We start from the raw sequence: 25,707 nt of genomic DNA, 5'->3' as shown, positions 1-25,707 counted from the left end.
ATTTCATGTAACATTATCACTGGAGGACGAGTAATAGCTTAAGATGCTGCACTGCACACCATTGGAGGATACAATAAGCCATGCTAACCGCTAAGCTACAGCTCTTGAATGTAAACAAGGTTGGGTAGATTGATAAAAATATCGACAGTAACAATATCAAGTATAGTATCAGTATATGGTCAATACTGCAGTAATTGGATCCATATTTTTTATTATCACAAAATCTGTTTTTTGTGGTTTTTTTTTTTTTTTTACAAACTTAGGAAATAAATCCCTGGACATAGGAGGATGTGCAAAAGGATTTAAACCAGACCCAATAAGTGTTTACTTATTTTGACTTAATTTTAAGTATCAGTATTGGTATTGCCACTACTGCCCCTGTACCTACTAAGCATTGGATTGATACCATAATTTGTAGTATCGCCCAGAACTAATGTAAAGTATTGAAACAACAGAAGGATAAGTTCTTATTAGTACATTTAATCACACGTGTAGATAGAACCATATTACAACAGAAAGTACATATTAAAATAATTTAATTAAAGTACCAATGATTGTCACACACACACTTGGTGTGGCAAAATTATTCTCTGCATTTGACCCATCACCCTTGATCACCCCCTGGGAGGTGAGGGGAGCAGTGGGCAGCAGCGGTGGCCGCGCCCGGGAATCATTTTTGGTGATTTAACCCCCAATTCCAACCCTTGATGCTGAGTGCCAAGCAGGGAGGTAATGGGTCCCATTTTTATAGTCTTTGGTATGACTCGGCCGGGGTTTGAACTCACAACCTACCGATCTCAGGGCGGACACTCTAGTAACTAGGCCACTGAGTAGTAATCAGATATTAACAGTAAATTATCAAGTAGATTAACAGTTTTGAAAAAATAATAACTGGAAATTATGCAATATGTTACCGCATACATCAGCAGCCAAATAAGGAACCTTTGTAACCTGTTTTGAAATGTTTCTATTATCATTTATATATTGTGATACACATCGTTATCACAGGAGGCTACAATTATCATGATACAGGTTTTAGGCCATCCACAGTAGAGAGCAACATTTTAGTTGGGAACTAGGGCTGGGTGATGTATCGATATACTCGATACACTGCAAAAACTGAAATCTAAGTAAGATTAAATATCTCAAATAAGGGTGATATTTGCTTATTTTCTGTCTGATAAGATCATTCTTCTCACTAAGCAGATTTTATGTTAGTGTTTAACTTGTTTTAAGAGTTCTGGTCTTAAATGATCTCAGTAAGATATTACAGCTTGTTGCTGAGATTTTATGACCTATATTGAGTAAAACATGCTTGAAACTAGAATATCAACTGATGCAAAGCTGTGTCATCAACACTCACAAGTACAAAACTACCTTTTTAAAGTAATAATTTCTTACTTCAAACGTGAAAAAAAAAAATCATGATTTTGACACGAATGTGTCTCATAATTAAAACATGACAGCTAAATGGACTTTGCCGTTTTATTTTCAATGAAACAATAGAAAATACGTACTCATATAGTAGTAGAGTTGGCACAGTACAGTAAACTGACAGTTAATATTTAAACATTTAACATGTGACATTTCTAACAATTTTGAACAAAAATAGTTCATGCACATTCAGATAAATTCTTCAAAATTACAATTAGAAAAATTTGGCCGGGGGCCGGGCTGTAAATATGTGCACTAATTGACTGAAAGAGCATGCACTTGGCGCAATGATGTCATGTTATCGATGGAAAAATGCATTTTTAGACAATATGATTTGCCTGAGCGGCTAGGAGACCCCGAGAGTAACAAGCGGTTGCCTTGTTGCCTTTCCATTAAGAACAATAAATTAGTTTTTAGTATAAGTTTGCTGGTTTCAAGAAATGTAATGCCGAGCGCATATCATTATGTCAAGATAATGGCACTAGCATTTACTTAATTTAAGAATATTTTTCAACATATTGAGCAAAAAGGTCTCTTTTTTTTTCTACCAAGAAAAGTGCGCTTGTTATTAGTGAGAATATACTTATTTTAAGGTATTTTTGGGTTCATTGAGGTTAGCTAATTTTACTCGTTTTGGAAAGTCTTTACAAGCCAAATTTTCTTGTTCTATTGGCAGATAATTTTGCTTAGTTCAAATAAAATACCCCTAATTTTTCTATTTTATTTTCTTGTTTTTGAACACTGACTTTTTGCAGTGTATATCGCGGGTTTGTCCGTGCGATATAGAAAATGACTATATCGTGATATTCAAGTATACGTTCTCAAGCAGGTGCTTTTAGCTGCAGGCATTACACTACAGGCTTTTTTCACTCTTTCTTGTCTCTCCTTCTCACAGAGACTTAAAACAAGCGCACCTTCTTACATACGTCACATACTGTCACGTCATAAGCCCCCGCTGAGCAGAGCGGTAGCAGCATGGGTAACATTAGCTTTGATGCTAGCGGAGTGGTGCGAGTGGTAATACGAGAGAGAGAAGGTGCGAATCTGGTAACAAATGAAGGAAGAATTAATTCCCAAGAAAAACAGCACAGGGTCCATTGTCTGGCGGTGGTTTGGCTTCAAGCGGGAAGATATCGAACAAGTATGCGGCAAAAGCGTTGCTACAAAAAGTAGCACTTACTGCTAATGTGTAGCATCATTTGAAAAGTCACCCGCTAGAGAATGAAGAGTGCTTGAAACTGCATGTCAACATCTCCGTTCGGTGCCATACCAACAAAATGCCGAAGCAACCATTTCCAGATCAACAACATATGAAAAGATTAGTCAACAACAGGAGATAACGTCCACAGGAACCTACCACATAGCGAAGGACATAAACCATTTGATTTCCTATTATGCAGCTCATTTTGATTTGACAGTTATTGAAATATCTTGTGTGACATCATGCACAAAAGTGCACTTTATTTGTTTTAAACTGTTGTAGTTGCGTTCTGTACAAAAAGTGCACTTTAATTTAGTGTTATTTTGATATGTCATCTTAGTGACATGCACAAAAGTGCACTAATAGCTTGTTTTAAAATGTCTCTGACAATCTTGCACTTTCTGTTTTGAAATTACATGAATGTTTGTGCCACTGCTTAATAACTGTTTAATAAATACAGTATTGGTAAATTGACTTAATTGTGGTTTCCCTCTCTGCATGAAAGTTTAAAATTAGCATATATTAATGCAGTATGAACAAGAATGTTTTGATGTACACACATATAATCATCATACTGCTGTGATTATATGCATCAGGTGTTAATTCAAGGCTAAGGCAAAATATCGAGATATATATCGTGTATCGTGACATGGCTTAAAAATATCGAGACATTAATAAAAGGCCATATCGCCCAGCCCTACTGGGAGCATTGCAGTTTGTTGTAAAATTGGTCATTGGAATGACTTTTCCAAGGCTGGCAAAGTTAGTTAATGTGTTTTCATCCTCACTACTTTGATACCGTCAGTACATTTGTTCTCAGGCATTGTACTTCAGTAGACTTGAGTTAACTTTCTTTATTTTGTGAGAGTTAGTTTAGTGTATTAAAATGTTTGACTCTTGCTGCCTTTCGGTTTAGTCTTTTTTTGTTTCAAGCAAAAAGTTTACACTAAAAAGTCAAGAGACTTGTTAAAAATTTAATCGTTAGTGTTGTACATCATGTAAAGTTAGTAAAAAAAACAAAATCTGCAGCCAATGTACACGGAATGCGATTTTCCAATAATGTTGACATCTGTCATATTTTATGGCTTCATGTTTCTCCAAACTTGACTTGCGTTTTCAGCATTATTGGTGCCATTAATGATGCGGAGGCTACCTTTTTACACGGTCCCTGAGCAACAACTCCACTACAATACGTTTTAAATAACATGTGCTTCCATCATTGATAAATGACTGTTTTTGATTGGGTTGTTTGTCAGAGGAATCCAATCTGCATCATTGCCCCTTCCTCCTTTTTAAATATTGTAATTACTAGACACCATAGAGGGTGAAATATCAATATTGCATTCCATTTTTCTTTGAAGAACATGATGAACCACTCTGCTATTTAATTACTAGCTCATTAAAAGCCCCTAAATTGCTTCTCTCCCAATGTTTTTCCGGATCGGAATGAATGCATATTGATAATGAAACACAGTTGAATGGGTGGAGTTTTTCTTGCGTACATGCATCCAAACTATTTCTGGTTTGTAAATACAAAGGGTGTAACGGTACGCCATAATAACGGTTTGGTATGTACCTCAGTTGTAGGCTTACGGTTCGGTTAATTTTGGCATGGCAAGGAAACAAAATGCAAAACATAAACTTGCTTAGCTCTTGTGCAAGCTGCTCGCGGGTAATTCTCCAATAAATCCTCAAAAAAAGTAATAGCTTTTTAGGCAAGTGCAACGATGTGAAATTGTAATTAAACAATGTTAAAATTATTTCATTTTTAGAATATTTAAGTGAAGCATTAATAGTAGGGATGTTCCGATCAGGGTTTGATGCTGCCGCTTCCGATACCAATCATCCATGAGCGAGATTGATCGATACCGATCACATGTATTAACTTCACATTTTTCTTTTTATTTATGGTGAGCGCTATTGCCAGTTTAACAATATCAGCACAGTATTTCAAATAGTTCCATATTGTATTTGATTAAATACAATTGTTTAAGCAAATTAAAGTCAATCGTACACAATAACTAAACAAAGGGAAATCGGTGAAATCCCAGTGAAATAATTTTTGCCTTTTAAGTCTGTGTTCATGGAATTTTCCCCTTAATTTATCACCACTAACTAAAACAACAAAAACATTTTTTTTTAAAGAAAATACAAATACTGGCCTTGTTACTCTAGTGTCGATCGTCTCCTGATACTACCATTGGTGTCGACACTACCAACTTATGAATCAAGCCGCCCTCCTCTTATGTGTTGTGTACTGACCGTGACAATGCTGACACACCTACAGTTGTTCTTATATTATCCTCTCTGTAACTCTTAATAATCAACTTATTAATTTCCTGATAATATCTGCTTACTTTCTGCTTTAACGTGGATCTGTCTACACTTTTTAACCTTTACTAAGCACTTATTTCTTCTGTTAGCTAGCTTGCTTAGTGAGCCTGCTCCTTTGTAACATGTTAAGGCTCGTCCTCCAGTGATAATGTACATGATAATGATACTTAAGATCCCAAGATACGCTGTTCAATTGCTGTAATAGTGGTCATTATTATTAGCTTAGTGGAGCTGCTCCCCACTGTGTCTGGAGACGCTTAATTAGCTGCTAGTTGCTGGTCAGCTGGGGAACTAACTAGTCGTTGTGACTGCCATTAAAAGGCAATGGTGATAATGTACTTTTTCCACAAAAATTGGCCGATCGATCGGCACATCCCTAATTACTAGTTACCCATCTCTACTGATTTTTTGTTTATGTACTTGTCTTTGTCCATTCAGATATTTCCCCGGGATGGCAATGCGATTTTAAACAGGACACTTTAACAACATAAAATGTTTTTTAAGCTCTGGCTTCTCCGTGGCACTATCGCTAACAAAAGGCTGCACTGTATTTGTCTACTGAGCAAAGGCATGACTATATCACAAGGCACTTATACTTCTTGTCCTTCATTTGAGGGAACTCCGTACGCTCCTGCACAGTACCGAATGTTCCATACTGAAAAAGCTGATTAGGAATACATACTCGTAAACCCTTAGTTGTATCAAGATGTGCAATCTTTATTGAGCACACTGAGGAACTTTCAGTCACTCCAGCGTCTCATGCTGTCCCCCACCCCCCTTTCCTTATTGCAAGGTTTGTCCAAACAGTGTAAATTGGACACATAAGGCTCCTCTGTTCTTGCTCTCAAGAAGCCTCCTTATGCTCACGTGCCTTTGCGATATGTCCAGCGTAGAAGTAAACCACTTCTCCTGCAGACTGTTGAGAGATTAGTGCTGCTGCTGTAGCAGGAGTCTTGTTTTTTTTCCTCCCTCATTCCCGGTGACAACCCCCATACCGCCACCCCATCCCCCCTCCCCAAATTCTCTCCAACGCAGTCTACCTCCTCTGAAGCCAGTTTCTATTTGGAGTGTTTGGAAGAGCTCCTAAATATTTTCAGGATGACAATGCAATTTCACTGAAAGTCTCTCTTTTTTTTAATGCAATCCTCTCACCCACTCACCAGTGTAAGAAAAACTGCGACACCCCCTCTTAACTTGCACACCTCAACGTACGCTTAAAGACGCCTTTGAGTCATTTTACAGGTGAAACCGATCTTAGAGGTGAACATTGTCCTGCCTTTTCCCCCTTGTTGAGCTTTGTTAGGGTCGGAGCTGCAAAGGCTACGAGTAAGTGCGCCTTGCATTATTTTTCCATTTTTGAGGCCCTAACATGCATGAAAACTCACCAATTTTTGTAAGCGTTACCAGTCCGGCATAATTTTGTGGCTATCCAACACAACATTTTTAAATTGACTCTCTAGCGCCACTTTGAAAATTTGAAAAATTAGCCCCTGCCACCAGATTTAAGTATCGTCACGAAAATCGCTGGAGACGTCTATCACACACATAAAAATCTTAAGAACCTATATTTTAAAACAAACAGGAAGTCCGCCATCTTGGTTTCCCTCAACCATTTTTAGTAAAAAAAAACAGAAGTCGCACTTCAATGAACTCCTCCTCGGTACTTTGACCAAATGAGTTGCAGTTAAAATGACAGATACTAGACAGATTGGCAATAATATATTGCGAAGGAATTTTCCCTACGACATAGCATGTGGGCGTGGCATAGTGACACTCTTTTATCTGATGGCTCACCACAAATTTTTCAACGTTTATTATTTGGCTACACAAACTCAGATCTTGATCAGAATTGCTACAAATGATGACCCCCCTGAAGGGCTGGATCGGTCAGTACCTGTTAGTACCATTTTGTAGTGAGCGGAGCCTGGGAGCGAAAAGTGCTCAATAAACCTTCAAACTGTCAATACTGCACTTTAGATACATTTTAACAGTCAGAACCTTCTTCAACATTCGCAATCTATCTAAAAATTTCGATGGTAGGTTGGGCATTGGGAAGGACAAGTGTAATGCGTTTCCCCCGACTCGCGTCAAAACCGAGGTGCGGGGGCTGGGGACATGGGGGCCTTTTCAACACTGCTTGTAGCTTTAACTTTAATTTAACTTTAACCACAAAACGAAATTGAAGCTGCGAGCAGCGTTGAGAGTGCCCTCGCACCACCACGCAAGTCGAACGTGAGTCGCAAGTTAAGTCCTTCCCAATGCCCAGACCAACCATCAACAATTCACGAAGATTGGACCATGTGGAAGGAAGTCACGACTTTTATCATTTTCCACCACAAAGGGTCGATGTTGGTGTTGATATCAACGACTCGTCATGATCAGACCCCAACCTTAAAGCCTCATATCAGTTTCGAAGTAGATCCGATCATTTAAAATAAAGTAATGACAGTTTGATGGTTGATGGCAAGGGACAGTTTTTGCCACCAGGCTCCGCCCACCACGAATGAGTACTAATATGTACTGACCCATCCTCCACTTCAGGGTGTCATCATCATCATTTGTAGCAATTCTGATCAATATATGAGTTTGTGGAGCCAAGTTATAAATGTTGAAAGTTTTGTGGCAAGCCATCAGATTAAAGTTTGGTGCCATGCCACGCCCACTTCCTAAGGCAAAGGCAAAATTTATTCGCAATTTATCATCGGCCATTTGTCTAGTATTTTTCCACTTCAACCGCAACTCATTTGGTCAAAGTCCCTAAGAGGAGTTTGTTGAAGTAAGACCCCTTTTTTGCTAAACCAAGATGACCAACTGTTTGTTTCGAAATATGGGTTGTTGAGACTGTCATGATAGACGCCACTGGCCATTCTCGTGATTATACGTAAATCTGGGGAGAGGGGCACAATTTGTCAAATTTTAAAGAAGGCGCAAGAGAGACAATTTTTGAAGTTTGATTTTTTTGCCAGACAGGAAATGCTTGAAAAAATTGGTGAGTTTTCGTGCATGTTAAGGCCCTCAAAAATGCAATTGAAGTGGGAAAAATAATAATAAGTGGGAAAAATTATAATAAACAAAGCAATTTTAATAGGGCCCCTAATAAAGCAATCTGTATGCTTCCAAACCAACTCTGGATTTGTTCTGGGTTCCATGTAGTTTAAAATTAAGTTAATATTTTTAATATTAAGTGACATGAAACTACTCCAAAACAAACTTTTTATAGGGGACCTATGATGAACTTTGTGTTTTCGGAATGTTGTTACAATGTTAGATATTCGTTTTAAACAATGCCAAAGCATCAAATCATAAGGTTCATGCATTTCGGCGTGAGTTCACTGACTTCACTGTATACGTTCAGTATTGCTCAGACCGTAGTCTCTTTTTCCATTTTTGTTAACAGCCTCATTTTCTCTTCTCTTTCTCTCTCCACAGTGTGCCCAAGGGCCATTGAAAGCCCCCTTGAGGAGTTTCATAAATACAGAGTGAACGAGAAAAGACTCCTGGACTATTGTTATTGTTTTTACACATTTTTTCACACACACACACAAACAGACACCCACACACACAGAGGCGTGCGCACACACTCCACACAGAAAAGGACTTAAGGGAGAATGTTGGAGGTCCAAGAGGAGAGGCCAGCGGCGGCAGGTACAGCAGCGACACATTTCGGCAAGAAGGACCGCGGCAAGAAAGAGCGAGAGGACGCCAAGGACGGACGGGGAAACCTCGCCAACCTCGGGAATCCCGGCTCCAGGAACGTGCGAGCCAAAGCGCCGCTCGCGCACGCAGGCAGTCCTCACCAGCTCATCACTTCACCCTGTTCTGTTGTACTGGTAACCCCATCAATGCACTCCAATAGGCTAAAGAACTCCCCATCCACCAACACACAAAGGTGAGTAGATGTAGTATTTCGAACTACTGGATACAGTAGGGAAAGGATTCACAGGGCCCCATTCCATTCACTTTGCAATGCAGTCTGCTGAAAATGATGGAAAGTGGCACTCTACATAGCAACTGACACTGTGGACATTTTAAGATATTCAACAGTCTACTAAAGTGGACGGTGCACCCCCCCAAATCATCACGTTTCATGTGTCAGGTAAACCGCAACAAATTGGGCCATATGAATCCCCTTCCTACTGTGGGTTGCATGTATTCATACACACCAAACTTATTTAACCATGTCTTGATGGACCCACTCTGCATGATGCATTAGAAATGGGCCTTCCCCAAACTGTTCCCACAAAGTTAGAAGCAAACAATTGTCCAAAATGTCTTAATCAAGAATTAGAGGGAGTTAAGGGGTCTAATCCACCTCCTGTTTAATTAAGTAATTGAAAAAAATGTACATTGCTGAGGATAGAAAAGGTTGGGAAGCACCTACATGTATATCAGGGTCGTCGGGCCAAATCTGCCGCATCTGTCAGGCTTCCCTAGCGGTACACCCAGAAATGTTCACATGAAACATAATTATTGTTTTACACGCAGAAAACGAATGAAATCAAATAGATAAATGAACATTTAAAGGGGAATGGGAACCTATGATGATTTTAATCTACATTTAAAACACTGGATCAGAGGTATTCAACAAGGTACTGCAGGGATGTCGTGAAATTAGTAGTTAATTTGACTCAATTTTAATATTGTTTTTATTTCTCCTTGCAATTTTCCCACAACTTTAAATGTCTTTAAATACACATTAAAAATGATCCGACACACATTAGAATGGCAGTGGCGCGGTTACCCTACTCACTGTACCTTGAGTCATATTGTGATTTTTTTTTTCTACTTTAAAAAAAAACAAACTCCATGTGGTCTACATGATGTGTAATGGTGGTTCTTTGGTCTACATTTTCATAGATTTTGTTTTACAGACCATCTTCAAGCCACTTTCTGACTGTCTCTTCAGAATGCACCGTTTTGTGCAAAAAGCTTAGAAACTTGAGTCACCAACCTGTGTGTAATCGTACTAAAACCAAGATATTTTGTCATTGTATGTTTATACATATACAGTGGAACCTCAATTTAACAACCCCTCTATTTGCAAACTTTTTGATTTACGAACTTTTGGATTGGCCCAAGTATGTCTCCGTGTGGAACCAAGTCTTTGTACACCAAAGTTTGGTTCAGTCAATAATTTTTGCGCCTGCAGACAAAAACGCAGGTGTATCATTGTAGCGGAGGCGGAGCCTTCCACTCACTTTCTGCACTAAACACTCACTTTTCAGTGCATCTGTATGTGTGCCTTTTGTGTGTTTTCCCCCTTTTGACTAGTTGTGACCACTTTGCAAACTCAAAATGAATCCCACAAAGCAAACAAACCAGCATGGAAAAAACGAAGGAATCCATGTGGATCAAAACAAGACTATTTGCGAGGAGTACTGTACATTATTGGCGCTTCCAAATATGATTGATGAAGATTGACAAAGCAGGCTCCATGACCGTACCACAACAAGTTTTAAATGTGAAGACACCTGACTTTTCTGGAAAAAGTTGCCAGAGCAGATTTATTGCACAGCAGGGAAAAGATACGACAGGTACTGCACCTTAGGCAACAGAAGAGCCCACACAGAAGGGGGTGGGAGGGGCCCTCCAGCCCGTCTTTATCGCTCCTTATGTATGTCTGCTTTTTTCTTTTTTTTCTAATTAGGTGGATTTTACTTTTTAAAAATGTTTGTTATTGTAGCAATATGGTTGTTAAAGTTAAGGATTTCTGATCGTTTGGAAGGGCACCATAGTTGTTTCTGTGTGTGTGTGCTCATGTTGCCAGAACAGTGTATACGGCACAGTTTAGCTTGTTTTTAAATAGATAGTTCATTTATCACCCCTTGGTATGTTTGTTTGATATACAGTAGTGGTATAGCATTTTATATTGCTTTTAAAGTGTACAAACCTTCACTAAACTATGGACTTCAGTCGAGGAGAAAACCTATTATTATTCATGTTTAAATTGTTATTTGAACTCTGCTTCACTATACACACTTCCCGATTTACGAACCATGTTCAAGAACTAATTAAGTTCGTAAATCAGGGTTTCAGGGTTTTCAGTGTGGAAGTATCATTGACCAGTGTTGTTGCAGTATGTCCCTAAAGATTGTCATAAAAGTTATTTGAATTGTGTGTTTTTTCCATTACTTTCATTACAGCTAAATGGAGTATTTAGTGGAGCGCAAGTTTTATTATACGACAGGATCTTGCATTGACATTGAAGGTAAAACGAGAGTAAAATGCAGGATAAGTCCGGCCCCCAGCTTTCTGAAAATGCAGCATAAGTTCACATCAAGTAACATAGTGGATGAGTTGAAGGTGAAACAGACAGTTGTTTGCCATTCTGTGGTATTTTCCCAGCATGCGGGCGTACCTAAGTTAGTGGTAATGAAATTGAGTTAATGTCCCTATAGCCTCAACCAAATGTCCTCCCTGTGTGATCCGTAGATGTCCTGAGTTCAGGGAGTGCATTGTCTTTGGAACGTTTCCCTGCTAAGTCATGCTTCAGTCTCTGGAAACAGCTGCCTGGACTGCCAAAAAACGCTCCCTAGCCTTCCCTCCTTTTTCTACTATTCCTGTGTTTGTACATATAGTGAGATAGGCTGCGGTTGTGCTTTCTGGACTTGTTGGCATTCGCTTCACACTGCTTGTACAAGTGTGTACGAGGGCGAGTGGGAGGGAAGGATTAGGGTGTGGAAAGAAAGTTCCCTGAAAGTTGGATTCACGCTGCTCAACGGGACTGAGCTGCTTTTACAGCCAGCTAGTAAGTCTAAATGTTTGTAACATTTCACTGTGTGAGATTAGTTACAGTGTCAGTTATGTACTCTTTCAACCTTTGTCTTTTGTTGGGTTCCTAAGTAGAACATTAGACTTCCTTGTCAGTAGGATGATGCTCCATATAACATCTAACTTTGTCAACATTGACTGGATGTATGATGACTGGCTTACCTAACTTTGTGCCTCGGGCTTTCTAGCATCTTCCTTGTTTGAGGAATATAATTTGTCACGGGACGCCATTCATGGTAGTCTTTTCAAAATACTGTAGTATCTCAACTTATAAGCACATTGCTTTTCACGACGTAGGTCTCAACTCAAAACACTCATATCCAATTGGCCCTGCCCATTGAAATGAATAGAAATCAATTTAGTCCGTCCTTGGCCCTCTCAAAACACCACCATTTTAAGTAGCAATGTCTTTTAAAAATAAAAAGGAACTTTTAGATAAATACTCTCACAAACATTACAATAGAATGTACTACAAACAACTACAGCAGTTTTATAAAATGTAATAATATTGTTTACCTTAGGGAGTGGACTTTTGTAGGTGTCTCCCTTTTGAAGCCGTCATGTAACAATAGGATCTAGGAAATCGTTGTTTATGTTGCACACAGACGTGTTTTAGTGACGGACCTTAGAGGTTATAGTTGACAACAAGTGATGTGTATGTCTGTGTACCGCAGGTAATGCTCGGCTGTACAGTTTGTTGAGTGAGGAGTAGACGGAACAAATTAGCAAAGACAGCAACTGCAGATTCTCAATATTTTTATGGATAAATGTTTGCATGACAATAAGCTCAGAGACCGCTTGTGTCTCAAATTACTCGTAAATTGAAGTACCACTGTAATCTGTTCCAGTGCCGTCGTAAGACCTTGCACCTCTTCACACATCTTCTTATTTAACATTCATCGTTGTCACCAAATCCAAGTTAACCACTGATAGTAGTTTGGGAAATACATTTTTTGAAAATAAACAACATTCCGGGAGTTTTGTTTAATTTTAGAGTTGTACTTTAACACCTTAAAAAAAGGACAGAGCTCCTGTGTCCTATAAAGTATCTGTAACTCCTAAAAATGTCACAGGCTTTTGCGTTCCCAAACATTTATAGACCAAAACACATATTCTAAGTCATAAAAATGTTGCCAAACAACATCCCTGTGTGAATGCCAACACGTGTTTCATTGAATTGTTGTGCCTGTCTCTCTATGTCGCTGGCTTATATATCGAAACAAATATACTGTACATTATTTGTTGTAAATTTATAATAATTTTTAGACCAGTGATGTAACTCTATGAACATTTCCTATCACGGCTATAATGGCCCAAATTATTACAGTTATCATTATTATCACTGTATTGTTCAAAGTGCTCAAAAATACTTCTACACACACTGGAATCTTTTAACCACTTTTTTTTTTTTAAATATCTATAAATGTGTTTTGTATTCAGGGATAGGTACCGTTCGCATTTGAACCGATACGGTACTCAACGTTACCACTTTTTGGGTAATTGAGTGTGTTTTGGATAATAAAAGCTGATTTTTTTATTGCAACATTTAAAACTGAGCTGATTATAACTGTTGTTACATCTTTAATTATCACATTTCTGAGTCGTGTCTGCAGGTATGACACTGAGTTGCAATTGCAGCTGTCTAAGATTTTAAATGGCAGTTCTGTTGCGCCCTACAAAGTGCTACTACTCTAAGTATTGTACTAATTACGCACCAGCTGCATGATTGTAATGTGCATCATAGTTGTAGTTTTCATTAACAAATTTAAAGGTGTTAAAATTAAAAAGTCAAAAATTGTTAATGCTAATCAGTAGCATGTCAATAGCAAAGCCAATGCATCTGTGGAAAAGTGGAGCCTTACTTAATTTACATTGGCGTGTTTTTTGAGGCAATTTCTTTGTTGGCATTAAAAATTGCAACATTACCTAAAGGTATTTTGACTGACTCCGCTCTCATTTTGCTGGAGTGATCGCCATGTGTCGAAGTGCAAAGGCAACCGGGCGTGACGTCACGCGCAACCCAGGTCCTGAAGCATAGCACCATTGGATGTGAATCGGTGCCCGGGAGGACCTGCGGGATTCAAACAGTGTCAAAAAAGTACTGGATTCTGTCCCCATCCCTACTTGTATTCATGTTAGCATTTAAGCTAGCTAGTAGTTAGCACGCTAGCTGCTTCTCTTGGAAATTAGTAGTGTCACCGTGAGTTTTTCACAAGTGCCATAATCAATCACGGGTTTACGATACGTAAACTTTGAATAATAATAATAATAACTAATACTAACCGTAGGGAATTTTATCGCTCTTTATCATTATACCGATAATCGTTACATCCCTATTTCAGACCAATTAAGTGAAAGTGGATCATGATCTCTCACGGAACACTAATATGTCTCCTCACAGTGGTTGAAAAACACTCAGAGGATTTTTGACTTGGGTACGTTCTATTTTAATTAATGTAAGACTTTATAACTTCATGCATGACTGTATTTGCCTTTTGGTGAGAAAAGCCTTTGAAGATATGGCAGACATTACAAATTATATAAGAATAAAAGGGAAAGTTTAAATCTGGTCATTTTGGTCTTTAGTTTTGTAAAATGTTCCACTGTGCAGACAATATCGCTGGTGAAAAACAGCGATTTGTAATGGAAATATGCTTGAGCAATTGAATAAAATATTAAAATACTTCCCCCCCTTCCTTTTTTCAGCCCTAAACCGAAGGCGGAGGTCATGGTACGCTCACCTCCCGTCATGTCCCCCTCCACCGCCTCCCAAATGGACTCTAAAATGCCCAATCAGGGTAAGCCGGGGAGCGCCGGCAGCCAATCGCAGCCCTCGCCCTGCGACCCCAAGACCCTGGGTGCCAAAGGAGCACAGAGCGTGGCGGGGGGCATCGGGCTGAAGAACGGCCAGAGCCTGACGTCTGGCCCGAGCTCCAAAGTCAAAGTGAAACGGGAGAGAAGCACATCCGTGGAGTCGTTCGACCAGGCGGAAAGCGGGACGCCCACCAGTGAGGAAAAAGGTAAAGTAGTACAGTAAAAGAGGCGCGTGATTCATGGCGAGCAGGTTTCAGGGGCCGGTGCTACTCAGACCTTGTAAAGATTTGCTGTCACCGGCTATGATTTTATAGGTAAATGACGCCGTTTATCTTTGTAATGAAGCTTTTCACTGCTCAACACTGAAAGAACAGAAGAAAATGCTTGAATACTGTCATTTATGTTAATCTTGTCTAGGTGTAGAATGTTTCTTATTGGATAGTACAGTAATGGAATGGTTAATTCATCTTTTTTTAAATGTTAGTCTACTGTTCGGAATTGATTGTTAATTCATCTTGAAGCAGCGTGGCTGCAAGGTGCTGTTTATTCGGTCTCAGCTCGATAGCAATCAGTGCTGTTTTGTCAGGCTCTAAAACAGTGATTCTCAAAACCCTATCTAGTGGTATGCCAATAAATCAATTAAATATTCAAACTGTGTGTAATGTTACGGTCGTCAGAAATATTAAACATAATTATTCAATTAAAACCTCTGCCTGGTTTTTAATAAATATTTAGGCCTACTGCGTTACTGTACTTTATTGTTGGTCATGGTGGTACTTGGAGAGCCAAGTGTTTTTTGAGGTGGTACTTGGTGAAAAAAAAGTTGAGAACCACTGCTCTAAAAGTTTTCTGTCCTAGATTTGTCGCTAGTCGCTTTTATATATATAGCGAGTAGGGCTGGACAATTAATCAGATTTTGATTTCGATTATGGCTTCTCACAATTATGAAAATATAGTAATCGGGGGGAAAAAAAGATGAATGTGCCGCAGAACATGCATGCAAATTCCAGAGTTTGTGACGGTGAAACAGATGAGGAGTGAATGAGTGAAAAAAGAGCACGTCTACGAGAAGTTTGGGATGTTACCATGGTTACTACTTTTTAATTGACACAGCGCTAGTATGCCTAATCAATAATCACTCATTTCAATAGAAGTAAGGCATATGATTCCGCGGACAGAGTCACATAATTGGCCAATTAAATGGAATCCGCTGATAAACGTAAAATAATATCAGGGAAATTGACATAAATGTGAGTGAAATGTTATCATTGTGAAGAGAAGAGCCATTTATTTGGGAACATAGTGAGTCCGGTAGCTCTCGTTTATCCCCAACGCACTCAAACGCCGGCGGTCCTGAAATCAACAACGCGGAGACGATTCCATTGAAACAGCGACTAAATTACAAAGCTTAAACTAGCAGGAAAAATCCATGCACCCATGCACCTACAACACATTTTATCTGCTTGTGTTGTAACGACATCATCGATGTTACATTCATCTACAAACAGTGGTCGCAACTTGAGAGGCTCTCTTTTCTTTTTTTTTTTTTCTTTTTTTTTTTTACAGCCTCAAGTTGCCTTTTTACTCATCAAGCTGAGAAAAACAGCACAGCACACTTCCCCCCCTTCACAATAATAGCGCGGTGCGCCACATCCGGTCTGACTGCGCTAATAAAATAAATAAAAAGTACCTTACTAAAGCAAAAAGTACTTAAAGCACTTATTGATACATTAACACAAATATTATGCTTTGACCTAAACTACTGGTAAAAAATTGTTATGTATTATACTAATAAATGTGAGGATTTTTTTGCATTAAATTAACAAAAAATTTATTTGACACAAAAACCACAGTCTATGGTGGTAAAATAAGTGTAAAAAACTGAATTCAAAATAAATAGGAAAAAATGAATTTTTATGTTTTTTTATATTGCTATTGTTATTTAAATGTATAGTTATTGCTATTATTTTACTTGTTGTGGTTTGTTACTAATGTATATCCATTTAAAGTTGAGTTTTAGTGCTACAATAAATACTCATGTTTTCAAATTAATAAATAATCGTGTAATTAATCGCGATTACAATGTCAATCAAAATAATCGTGATTATTATTTTTGCCATTATCGTCCAGTCCTAATAGAGGGCTCCGATTACTCGCTTAATCTAGGAACAAAGTCATTAAGTTGGCAACACTGAACCCTCCTGCTCTGTCTGCTAATTCTCTGGTAGAGCAGGTATGTACAGTATGTGGTATGTTAAGAATCATCTACTTAACAAAGTTGTTACAAATGCTTCTAAATTAGATGCTGACATATGCGGTAGCATATTACGTCATTTCTGGTTGTATTTTTTTGGTCAAAACTGTTATTAATCCAATTGCTAATTTAGTGTTAATATCTGGTTACTTTCTGTTGTTGTAAGATGGTTCTAGCTACACATTTGTTCAAATGTACTCAACACTTATTCTTTTGTTTGGATACTTTACATTAGTTAAAGGCGATACTATAAATTTCGGTATCGCTCCAATACCAAGCAGTTACAGGGATCAGTATTGGTCATACCGATGCTGATAGTGATACTTCACATTTTCAAGATCAATCAATGATTACATTTTATAATCACAATGTTAATCAGAGAAAAACACAGGATGATGGTCTAAAAATATCAAATACATATTTAAATGATTTTTTACTATTGGCTCTGATTTAAATCCTTTGTTTTTTTACCCATAAAGTGTCCAGGAACTTGTTTCCTGACTTTATACACCAAAACTAAAATTGTGATGATAATATAATCGATCTAACCACTGTAGTATCGACCATATACCCATACTATTGTTACTGTCAATCTTTGTATATATCTTCACACTTTTTTTTGTTTGTTTTGGTAACTCTAGCTTAGCATATCCTCCTATGGTGTGTAATGTAGCATGTTTAGCTATTCCTCGTCCTCCAGTGATAATGTACATGTACGAAACTTAGTTTATTTGCCGCCATGGAGATGCGGATTGCTGACTCAGAAGTGGCTTTGCGCTGTGGAGGGACGTTAGCCGCTGTGCGTTGAGGAACCGTTCATTTGCTCGTCACTGTCAAACACAGCTAGAATGTGGCACCAACATGTTTCATCATGATATAGCGGCGGTATTAAAATCTCTATTGTCTGCCAATGTATATCATTTATATGGTATCTATCGCGCACATAGACAGTCCCATTATAATGTGTTTACGAGCTCAAAAGGGCTGAAGCTGACCTTATTATTGAAACATGGTTGTTTTGATTACCCACTTCTTAAGTACACATATAGTGTATTATAAAATGATTAGACGATGCCCCGTGCTCTTCAGGGATACACTGTAGTCGTCTAAGACCATGTATTTCTTGTTAATTAAAGACTGTGCGCAAAGGCCCCACACTGTCCCTTCTATTGTCTTTCCCACTGCTCCGTGTAAGACCACAATTGGTTTTGTCCCTGCAGACAGCAGCCGGGTAAAGAGGATGTGCGTGGCGGAGAGAAGGCAGCCTTACAGTGGAGCCGACTGGTGCTCTGGGGGAGAAAGTGACGAAGACGACAAAGGATTCTTCAGTAAGTGTCTTTTGAAATATGTGGTTTTAAAACGCACCGCAGAACACAATCAGGTCCTGAAGCCACGCAGCTGTTGTCTTCCCCGCAGACTGTAACTCCAGTGACGTGAAGCCCTCGGACTCTGTCAGCCATCCTACCTCCAACGCTGGACTAAGCCGCTCATCCACGCCCTCCCACAATTTACTGGGGGTCCAGGGCTCCACCACGGAACCTTCTAGCGGGCCGAAAGCTGGCTCAAAAGTCGTCTATGTCTTCACTACAGAAATGGCTAACAAGTAAGGACGTAGCAAGTGATTCTTAGCATTGCAAGAATGTAGTGGTGAGTCTAAAACGACAACAGAAAGCAAGAAAGTGTTCAAGCAAACTGTTTGGACCCGAATATAAGTTTCTTGATTTGATCTTTGGTCCATTAAACTGAGGAGTATTTCACAGACAACTGTGCTCAATAAAAGTATAATTAACCATCTTGTGGTGAAATCTAAGCTAGTAAAAAATACAGAAATCAACCTTTGTGGTCAACCCAGCAATAATATTGGAATATTGATTAATTTAATCTCGTCAGATGCTCACTCAAGTCTGTGTTTTTACTGCCGTAATCGTCTTCTTTTTTACATTTGGATTAGATGGTACAGTACCAAAACACACAGCCTTAGCTAGGGATGTAACAATATGAACATTTCATATCACGGTGATTGTCAGCAAAATTACCACAGGCCCATGAACAGGTTTTATCCGGCCTGCGGAATGAGTTTGCTTAGTATAAAAATGAGCCGAAATTCTTGAATGAAAGAAACTGCTGTTCTAAATGTGTCCACTTGATGTCGCAATAGCAATTCTTTGTATCTTTGTAGATGATGCTACATATGTAAAAACAAATAAACCACTTGATGTTAGTGCACTAGTCGATGAAAATTAGCAAACTACATAAATAACATCCTGTAATTTGATTTTGATATTATTTTTTTATCTTGATGGATTGAAAATTAACACCAATGAGTTGACTGATAAACATGATCACATAATTTATTCAGAAAGTATAAATAACGACAAATAAAGGTAGAATTCTATTAACCCCAACAACTTTAGGATTTCTACATTTTCAGAATGTGCTTGTTCTATTTTTAAACAAAGAAAACAATCTGAAGTTGTCTTTATTTTTACGTTATCGTGCCGTGATTTTACCAGTCCGGCCCACTTGGGAGTAGATTTTTCTCCATGTGGCCCCCGATCTACAATTAGTTTGACACCCCTGGTAAAGATGAATGTGCTTAAAAAGTACGGACACGCTTAAAAACAAGTTGTATTAAAACAAATCTATACAATAATTTCGTGGCAGAAGAAATTAGTTATATAACAATATTGTTCTGGCACCTATTATTTTTATTTGAGTATTTAAATATGTTTATTTTTTACCGTTTTAATTGTAGTTTGTGTTTTTTTAATGATAAAGAAAATAACGTGTTGGTTGCGTCACGTCCAGTTTATGTGAAATGACGCAAATTCACTTCCTGTTGTCACATTACTTCGATAAATGATTGACCTCTCTCTGTGAGAGCACAACATGCACAGTCGGATAGGGATTCTTATGGCCCCATTTGTCATGGTTCACCTGTAACATGACAAATTGGGGGGGTGCACCATCCACTTTAGCCGCCAGATATCAGTAGAGTGTTGAATATCTTAAAATGTGTTTTGTGGAAATTCCAACTTTGACCACAGTGTCAGTTGCTATATAGAGTGGCACTTTCAATTATTTTTAGCAGATTGCATTGCAAAATTATTAACACCCCTTCTTCCTCTTACGCGAGATCCAACCAGGAATGGGGTGCTATGAATCCCTTCCCTACTGTAGGTATAATGTGGACAATTGAATATCTGAATTGACAGTAATATGTTAATACAAGTTTAGATTGGGGAATGTTGATTTTTAAAGGAGAAAGACGTTACTGTCTTGTGTTTTAATTTTAGCATTTAAGCTTGCGTCTCCAGTAAATGAGCGGTTTGTATAAGGGTGTTGAAAAAAATCGGTTGACATCCGAATTGCGATCCCTATTTATTTTGATTTTAAATCAATGTTCAAAAATCAATTTGAAAATAAATGTATTGCATTTCTCTGGCTTACTCGCTGCATGTTTACGTCATGCGTCAGCTGGCAAAAGGAGCATTTATAACCTGTTTTGAAAATGTTTTGTTATAATTTTTATACAAAATAATATGGTTTGAATTGAGAGTAATTTCTGAATTGAATTGTCCCCAACCAAAATGGAACAGTGAGTTGTTGTACTAATACAGTATGTACAAACATGTACTTAGAAGGAAATAAAAACAATTCAGGAAATTAATATTATGTTAAATTAATATTAATTGTATTAATATTTTGCATTTTATATGTTTATCTGTTTATTTTAAATCTTAACTTTACAAATGTCATTTATATAAAGTTTGAACAATTTTGGTCCCGGTATTGATCCCTGGGGTACACCACAAGATACATTTAACGTCATAAACCTATGTTCGCCTAGCTTCACGTATTGCTTCCTGTTAGTTAAGTAGCTTTTCATCCAGTTCAAGACCAACCCTCTGATGCCATACTGTTTTAATTTGTTAATTAATATATTATGATTAATTGTGTCAAATGTTTGTGTTGGATCCTTTAAACACTGCAGCTGCACACTGTTTACCATTTGTTGCATTGGTCATCTCTTCCCTCATTTCCATTAATGCAATCGATGTTGAAATGCTAGCTCTGTATTCGCCAGTGTTCCACTTTTTATCTATGAAATTTTCCAATCTGTTGTCAGACAATTTTTTTTAGAATTTTAGAAAATTGTGAAATATATAAGTATTATTACAACAATTGTTTCTGTTTGCTGATTGCCTGCCTTTCCATCTTCAGGGCAGCTGATGCGGTTCTAACTGGCCATACAGAAAACATCATCACCTTCCACATGAAAAACATTTCTAACAGCAAAGACAAAGCTCACCTTCTTCTGGTAAATGAGTGCCATTAATTCCATGAATGTTTCGTAAACATGTTTTGTTCAAACCATATTTCTGTTTGTTGGTGTTTCAATTAAAGAACAATGCAGCAAACGCTCTTCGAAATGACTCCAAGTCTTCCCAGCAACAACCGTCCCATGGCCAAGATCAGAGCCACCAGCCCGGGTCCAAGCCGTCCTTAGCGGGCATGGCGGAGTCAACCCCGCCCCAGTCCGGCAGCCAGGGAAGCCAACCTGGTGTTCTGTCACAAGACGGTTCGTCCACTGCAGGCATCGAATCCAAAAATCTTCCTGGTAGCAGCCCCAGCAACAACACAGCCCCAATGGACCAGACGCCCATCAGCCAACCTGAGGCAGGCCTCAACGCTCCCACGGGGGGTGAAGGAGGGCAGGGTGGAGGGCCTCCTGGCCCAGGTCTGACACCCCAGCAGCAGCAGCAACAGTTAGCCCAGGAACTTTTAAACATGGAAGCCAACACAGAAGGTCTATCCCAGGAACAGTTGGAGCATCGGCAGCGCTCGCTACAGACGTTGCGGGATATCCAGCGCATGCTTTTCCCTGACGACCGAGACGCCCCTCCCCCTGGGCCTGCACAGCCCCACGGTGGGCCCCACGACGGAGGGCCCGAAGGTGCACCACGAAGATCTGAGCCAGGCCCTTTACAGGCCATGATGGCGCAGTCTCAAAGCCTTGGACCACCGGGTGGGCCAGGAGGACCTCGCCCGCAAGGTCCGCCCTTCGGTCCGCCCCACGGTCCCAGAGACATGCCCCCGTTTCCGCCAGATGAAATGGGTCCCCACATGGGGGTTCCGGGAGGCTGCGGAGATGGCGATCAAATGACCCCGGAACAGGTGGCGTGGTTGAAGTTGCAGCAGGAGTTTTATGAGGAGAAAAGGAAGAAACAAGAAATGCAACACCGGCCACTTCCTCCAGACATGATGATGCACCCCCACGGTCCACGTGGCATGATGAGAGGACCCCCGCCTCCCTATCAGATGGGCCAAGGAGAGATGTGGGGTGGACCGAGTGGGCCGCAAGACCCTTACCCAGAACGCATGGGCATGGGCCCTGGCCCCGGTCCAAGAGGCATACCTTCACACATGCAGAGGATGCCCGGCTTCCCAGGCATGATTAATCCTGAGATGGAGGGACCTCCACGGCCGGGGATGGGATGGCCCGAGGACATGCCGCCTCGCATGGGGGATGCACGGGGATTTCCCGTAGGTCCCGGGGCTATGTTTTCTGGTCCAGGCGGTAGAGGGGAGCGCTTCCCAAACCCTCAGTCAGTCCAAGAAGCAATGTTCCACCAAGGTATGGGGGCAGAGAAAGGCCTGCCCCCTGGCATGATGATGGACATGCAAAGGATGATGGGCCACCAAAGAGGTGGAATGGAGCCTGGTAATGGCATGGGTATGTTTCCCAGAATGCCCGGTGACGGTCCCATGAGCCCGTCGTCAAGGCTCCAGGGAATGGGGGGTCGAGAAATGGGTCCCGAGTTTGGCATGGGACCCGGTCCTGGGCCAGGATCTCACATGCATCCTTCCAAACTACGAGAGCCTCCGATGAACATGAGTCCAGATGAGATGATGAGAATGAGAGGAGGACCGCCGATGGACAACATGGCTGCACAAGGCAGGTCGATGCAAGGCCCACCTTTCTCTGAGCAGCCACAACCTGGAGACTTTCCTCTCGGGCCTGGGCGACCTTTCCCAGGGGGTCCTGGAGGAATGAGGGGCCCGCATGGAGAACAAGCGTTTGGCCCAGAGCACAGATCTACACCAACGGGAGGCAATGGTCGCATGAACCACCTGCCTCCTAATGCTGGGCCTCCACAAGGCCAGAGAGGGCGCAAACCAGCCGATCTGAATGTCCAGGGAGGAGGCGGGCACTCGCCCAGCGTCAACCCGCTCAAGTCGCCCCCTCTGAGGCAGGTGCAGTCTCCCATGATGGGCTCGCCCTCCGGAAACCTCAAATCACCGCAGACGCCGTCCCAGCTGGCCGGAATGCTCACGGGCTCCACAGGCCCTGCTGCTCCTCCGGCGCCTCCGTCATCGGCGTCGATGAAGTCGCCTCACTCCATGATGGGATCAGCCGGCGCCTCTCCTGTTCACATGAGATCTCCTTCTCTTCCCAACCCCTCACCGGGCTGGGCCTCCTCGCCAAAACCGCCCATGCAGAGCCCTGGGGTGCCGCAGCAGGGCGGCAAGCCCCCGCTTAGTATCACCTCGCCAAACATGATGGGGAACATGGAGCAAGGTATTGTACAATTTTTGTCATCAAAACTGTGTTTCCAATATTTACTAATTGGACCATTATGAAACGCAGTAGGAACTTTATATATAAACATCTGTAAAATGTAATTCATAGTTGTATGCATCATGTAAGATGTCTCCACATTTGTTGTTTGTATTAAGGGTGTCAAAAAAAAAAGATTTTCAATTGAATCGCAATTTTTATTTTAACGATTCTTAATTGATTTAAAAAATTTTAAAAAAAAGATTCAACAACAACTATTTTTTTTTAAATCTATCCCGTACTGCTACTCAGGGAAAGCATATTCTTGATGTAGATGCCCATACATGTTGTACAGATTTATTAAGTGTGGGATACTTCTCATGTTGCCTTATTTGTATCTGACTTTAATAAATGTTTAGGTAGAATTTTTGTAAACAAAACCAGTTTTCTTTGAAATAGTATAGAAATTGATCAGAGCTGTATTTTTTATGGAGGAATGTCGTTAATTATAGAACTGCCATCCAATGTTATTAAAAAGTATTCATTTTGAATCGAGAACCAATTCTAAATCAAATCGTTGCCCCCAAAATCGAATCGAATCGTGTGGTGCCTAAAGATTCACAGCCATAATTTGTGCATTTTAAATAATATTAATCATCTATTTTTTACATTAAAAAATACATTTAATTGAGAAGCGTCTTTTAAGAAACCCAAAGGACACTTTTTTTTTTTAAATTATATTTTATAGGATATTCTTTATATTTTAAGTTTGTCTGCACATGTAAATATAGTGAAATTTTAAATAATGAAATGATAAATATCAATTTCTGGGTCCAGACCCTCCATTGGAGAATCATTGTTTCAAGTATTAAACATTTTATCTTTTTTCTGTATTAGAAAAACAAACAAAAAATAAAGTGACAAGGTTCAAGTGTTGAAATAATTGGTTCTCAATTTTCTAAAATGATTATATAATGTATATTTTATTAAGTATATCCAAAAGGCCTTTAAAAAGACTGGCAAAAAAGTTGTTTGCCCCCCCCAAACGAAAACAGAAGCGCCTCTAAATCACATGGTTCTAATGTAGCAATATGACACCATGATCTATGGTCCTATGTCTATATTAGTGCGTCCAGTAGTCCACTGACTCCACCTTGTGGTCATACAGATTACTACATCTCACACTGACACATCACAGCACAGATTGTTTCAAATGGGACTTGTAAATGTTATATTTTGGTTACATCCTCCAGGTGGTAATGGCCCCGCCTCCGCCCCACCTTCCTCTGGCGCTCCGTCAGGGTCCATGTCCCTGCCGGGCAACGTGCCGTCGGGCAGCCCTTACACCATCCCTCCCGAGCCGACACTTTCCCAGAACCCGCTCTCCATCATGATGTCTCGCATGTCCAAGTTCGCCATGCCCAGCTCTACGCCACTTTACCACGACGCCATCAAGACCGTCGCCAGCTCCGATGACGACTCGCCCCCGGCTCGCTCCCCGAATCTGCCTTCAGTCAACAACGGTAACTTGAAGCTGCAGACGGTTTTGCATAAAGTGTTGCTGTAATACAGTGCAGACGCCCTCCATGGGTTGTGATCAGAATGCATGTAATAAATATATTTGGATTTTTAGACTTAAAAACTGAACATTTAGTTGTTAAGTTCTGTTTGTGCACCTGCAAACACGATAATGTTTTCACAGATCTATGCTTGTCAGTCCCCTTAAGGCAGTGGTTCTCAAACTTTTTTTGTCATCCCCCACTTTGGACAAGGGGGAGTTTTCAAGCCCAACCTGCCCCCATCGCCCCAACAGAACGCTAATGCCAAGCTTAACATTTTCAAATTTATTGAACATCAAGTAACATCAAGTTGTATACATTCAAAGTCAATAACATAAAATAACATCAAGTTCAATAATAAATAAAATAACTGTGCAGCTGTGGTATAACTTGCATCAAGTTCAATAATAAATCTAACTGTGCAGCTGTGGTATAACTTGCATCAAGTTCAATAATAAATCAAATAACTTGCATCAAGTTCAATAATAAATCAAATAACTTGCATCAAGTTCAATAATAAATCAAATAACTTGCATCAAGTTCAATAATAAATAAAACAAAAGTGTTATAACTTGCATCAAGTTCAATAATACATCAAAAAAAGTGTTATAACTTCCATCAAGTTCAATAATAAATCAAAACAATTGTTATAACTTGCATCAAGTTCAATAATAAATCAAATAAAAATGTTATAACTTGCATTAAGTTCAATAATAAATCAAATACAAGTGTTATAACTTGCATCAAGTTCAATAATAAATCAAATAACTTGCATCAA

At 39.8% G+C, this 25,707-nt stretch overlaps 1 protein-coding gene across 6 annotated transcripts in view; it reads left to right on the top strand.

Moving 5' to 3' along the window:
* Positions 1-25,707, top strand: part of bcl9 (BCL9 transcription coactivator) — a 78,201-nt gene that overhangs the window by 44,722 nt on the left and 7,772 nt on the right. For 5 of the 6 annotated variants that reach the window (XM_062069077.1, XM_062069075.1, XM_062069073.1 and 2 more), the window contains 7 exons: positions 8,399-8,858; positions 14,447-14,760; positions 18,029-18,136; positions 18,207-18,411; positions 21,033-21,129; positions 21,216-23,391; positions 24,624-24,893. In XM_062069077.1, coding sequence (XP_061925061.1) covers positions 8,578-8,858; positions 14,447-14,760; positions 18,029-18,136; positions 18,207-18,411; positions 21,033-21,129; positions 21,216-23,391; positions 24,624-24,893 — 3,451 coding nt within the window. In that variant the 5' untranslated portion in view covers positions 8,399-8,577. The remainder of the gene's footprint in view (positions 1-8,398; positions 8,859-14,446; positions 14,761-18,028; positions 18,137-18,206; positions 18,412-21,032; positions 21,130-21,215; positions 23,392-24,623; positions 24,894-25,707) is intronic. The other variant, XM_062069078.1, reaches the window with a different exon arrangement.

Source organism: Entelurus aequoreus, linkage group LG14 (assembly GCF_033978785.1).
Source record: "Entelurus aequoreus isolate RoL-2023_Sb linkage group LG14, RoL_Eaeq_v1.1, whole genome shotgun sequence".
Lineage (NCBI taxonomy): Eukaryota > Metazoa > Chordata > Actinopteri > Syngnathiformes > Syngnathidae > Entelurus > Entelurus aequoreus.
The sequence above is the reverse complement of the archived record's forward strand: the minus strand, read 5'-3'. Positions and strand labels throughout refer to the sequence as shown.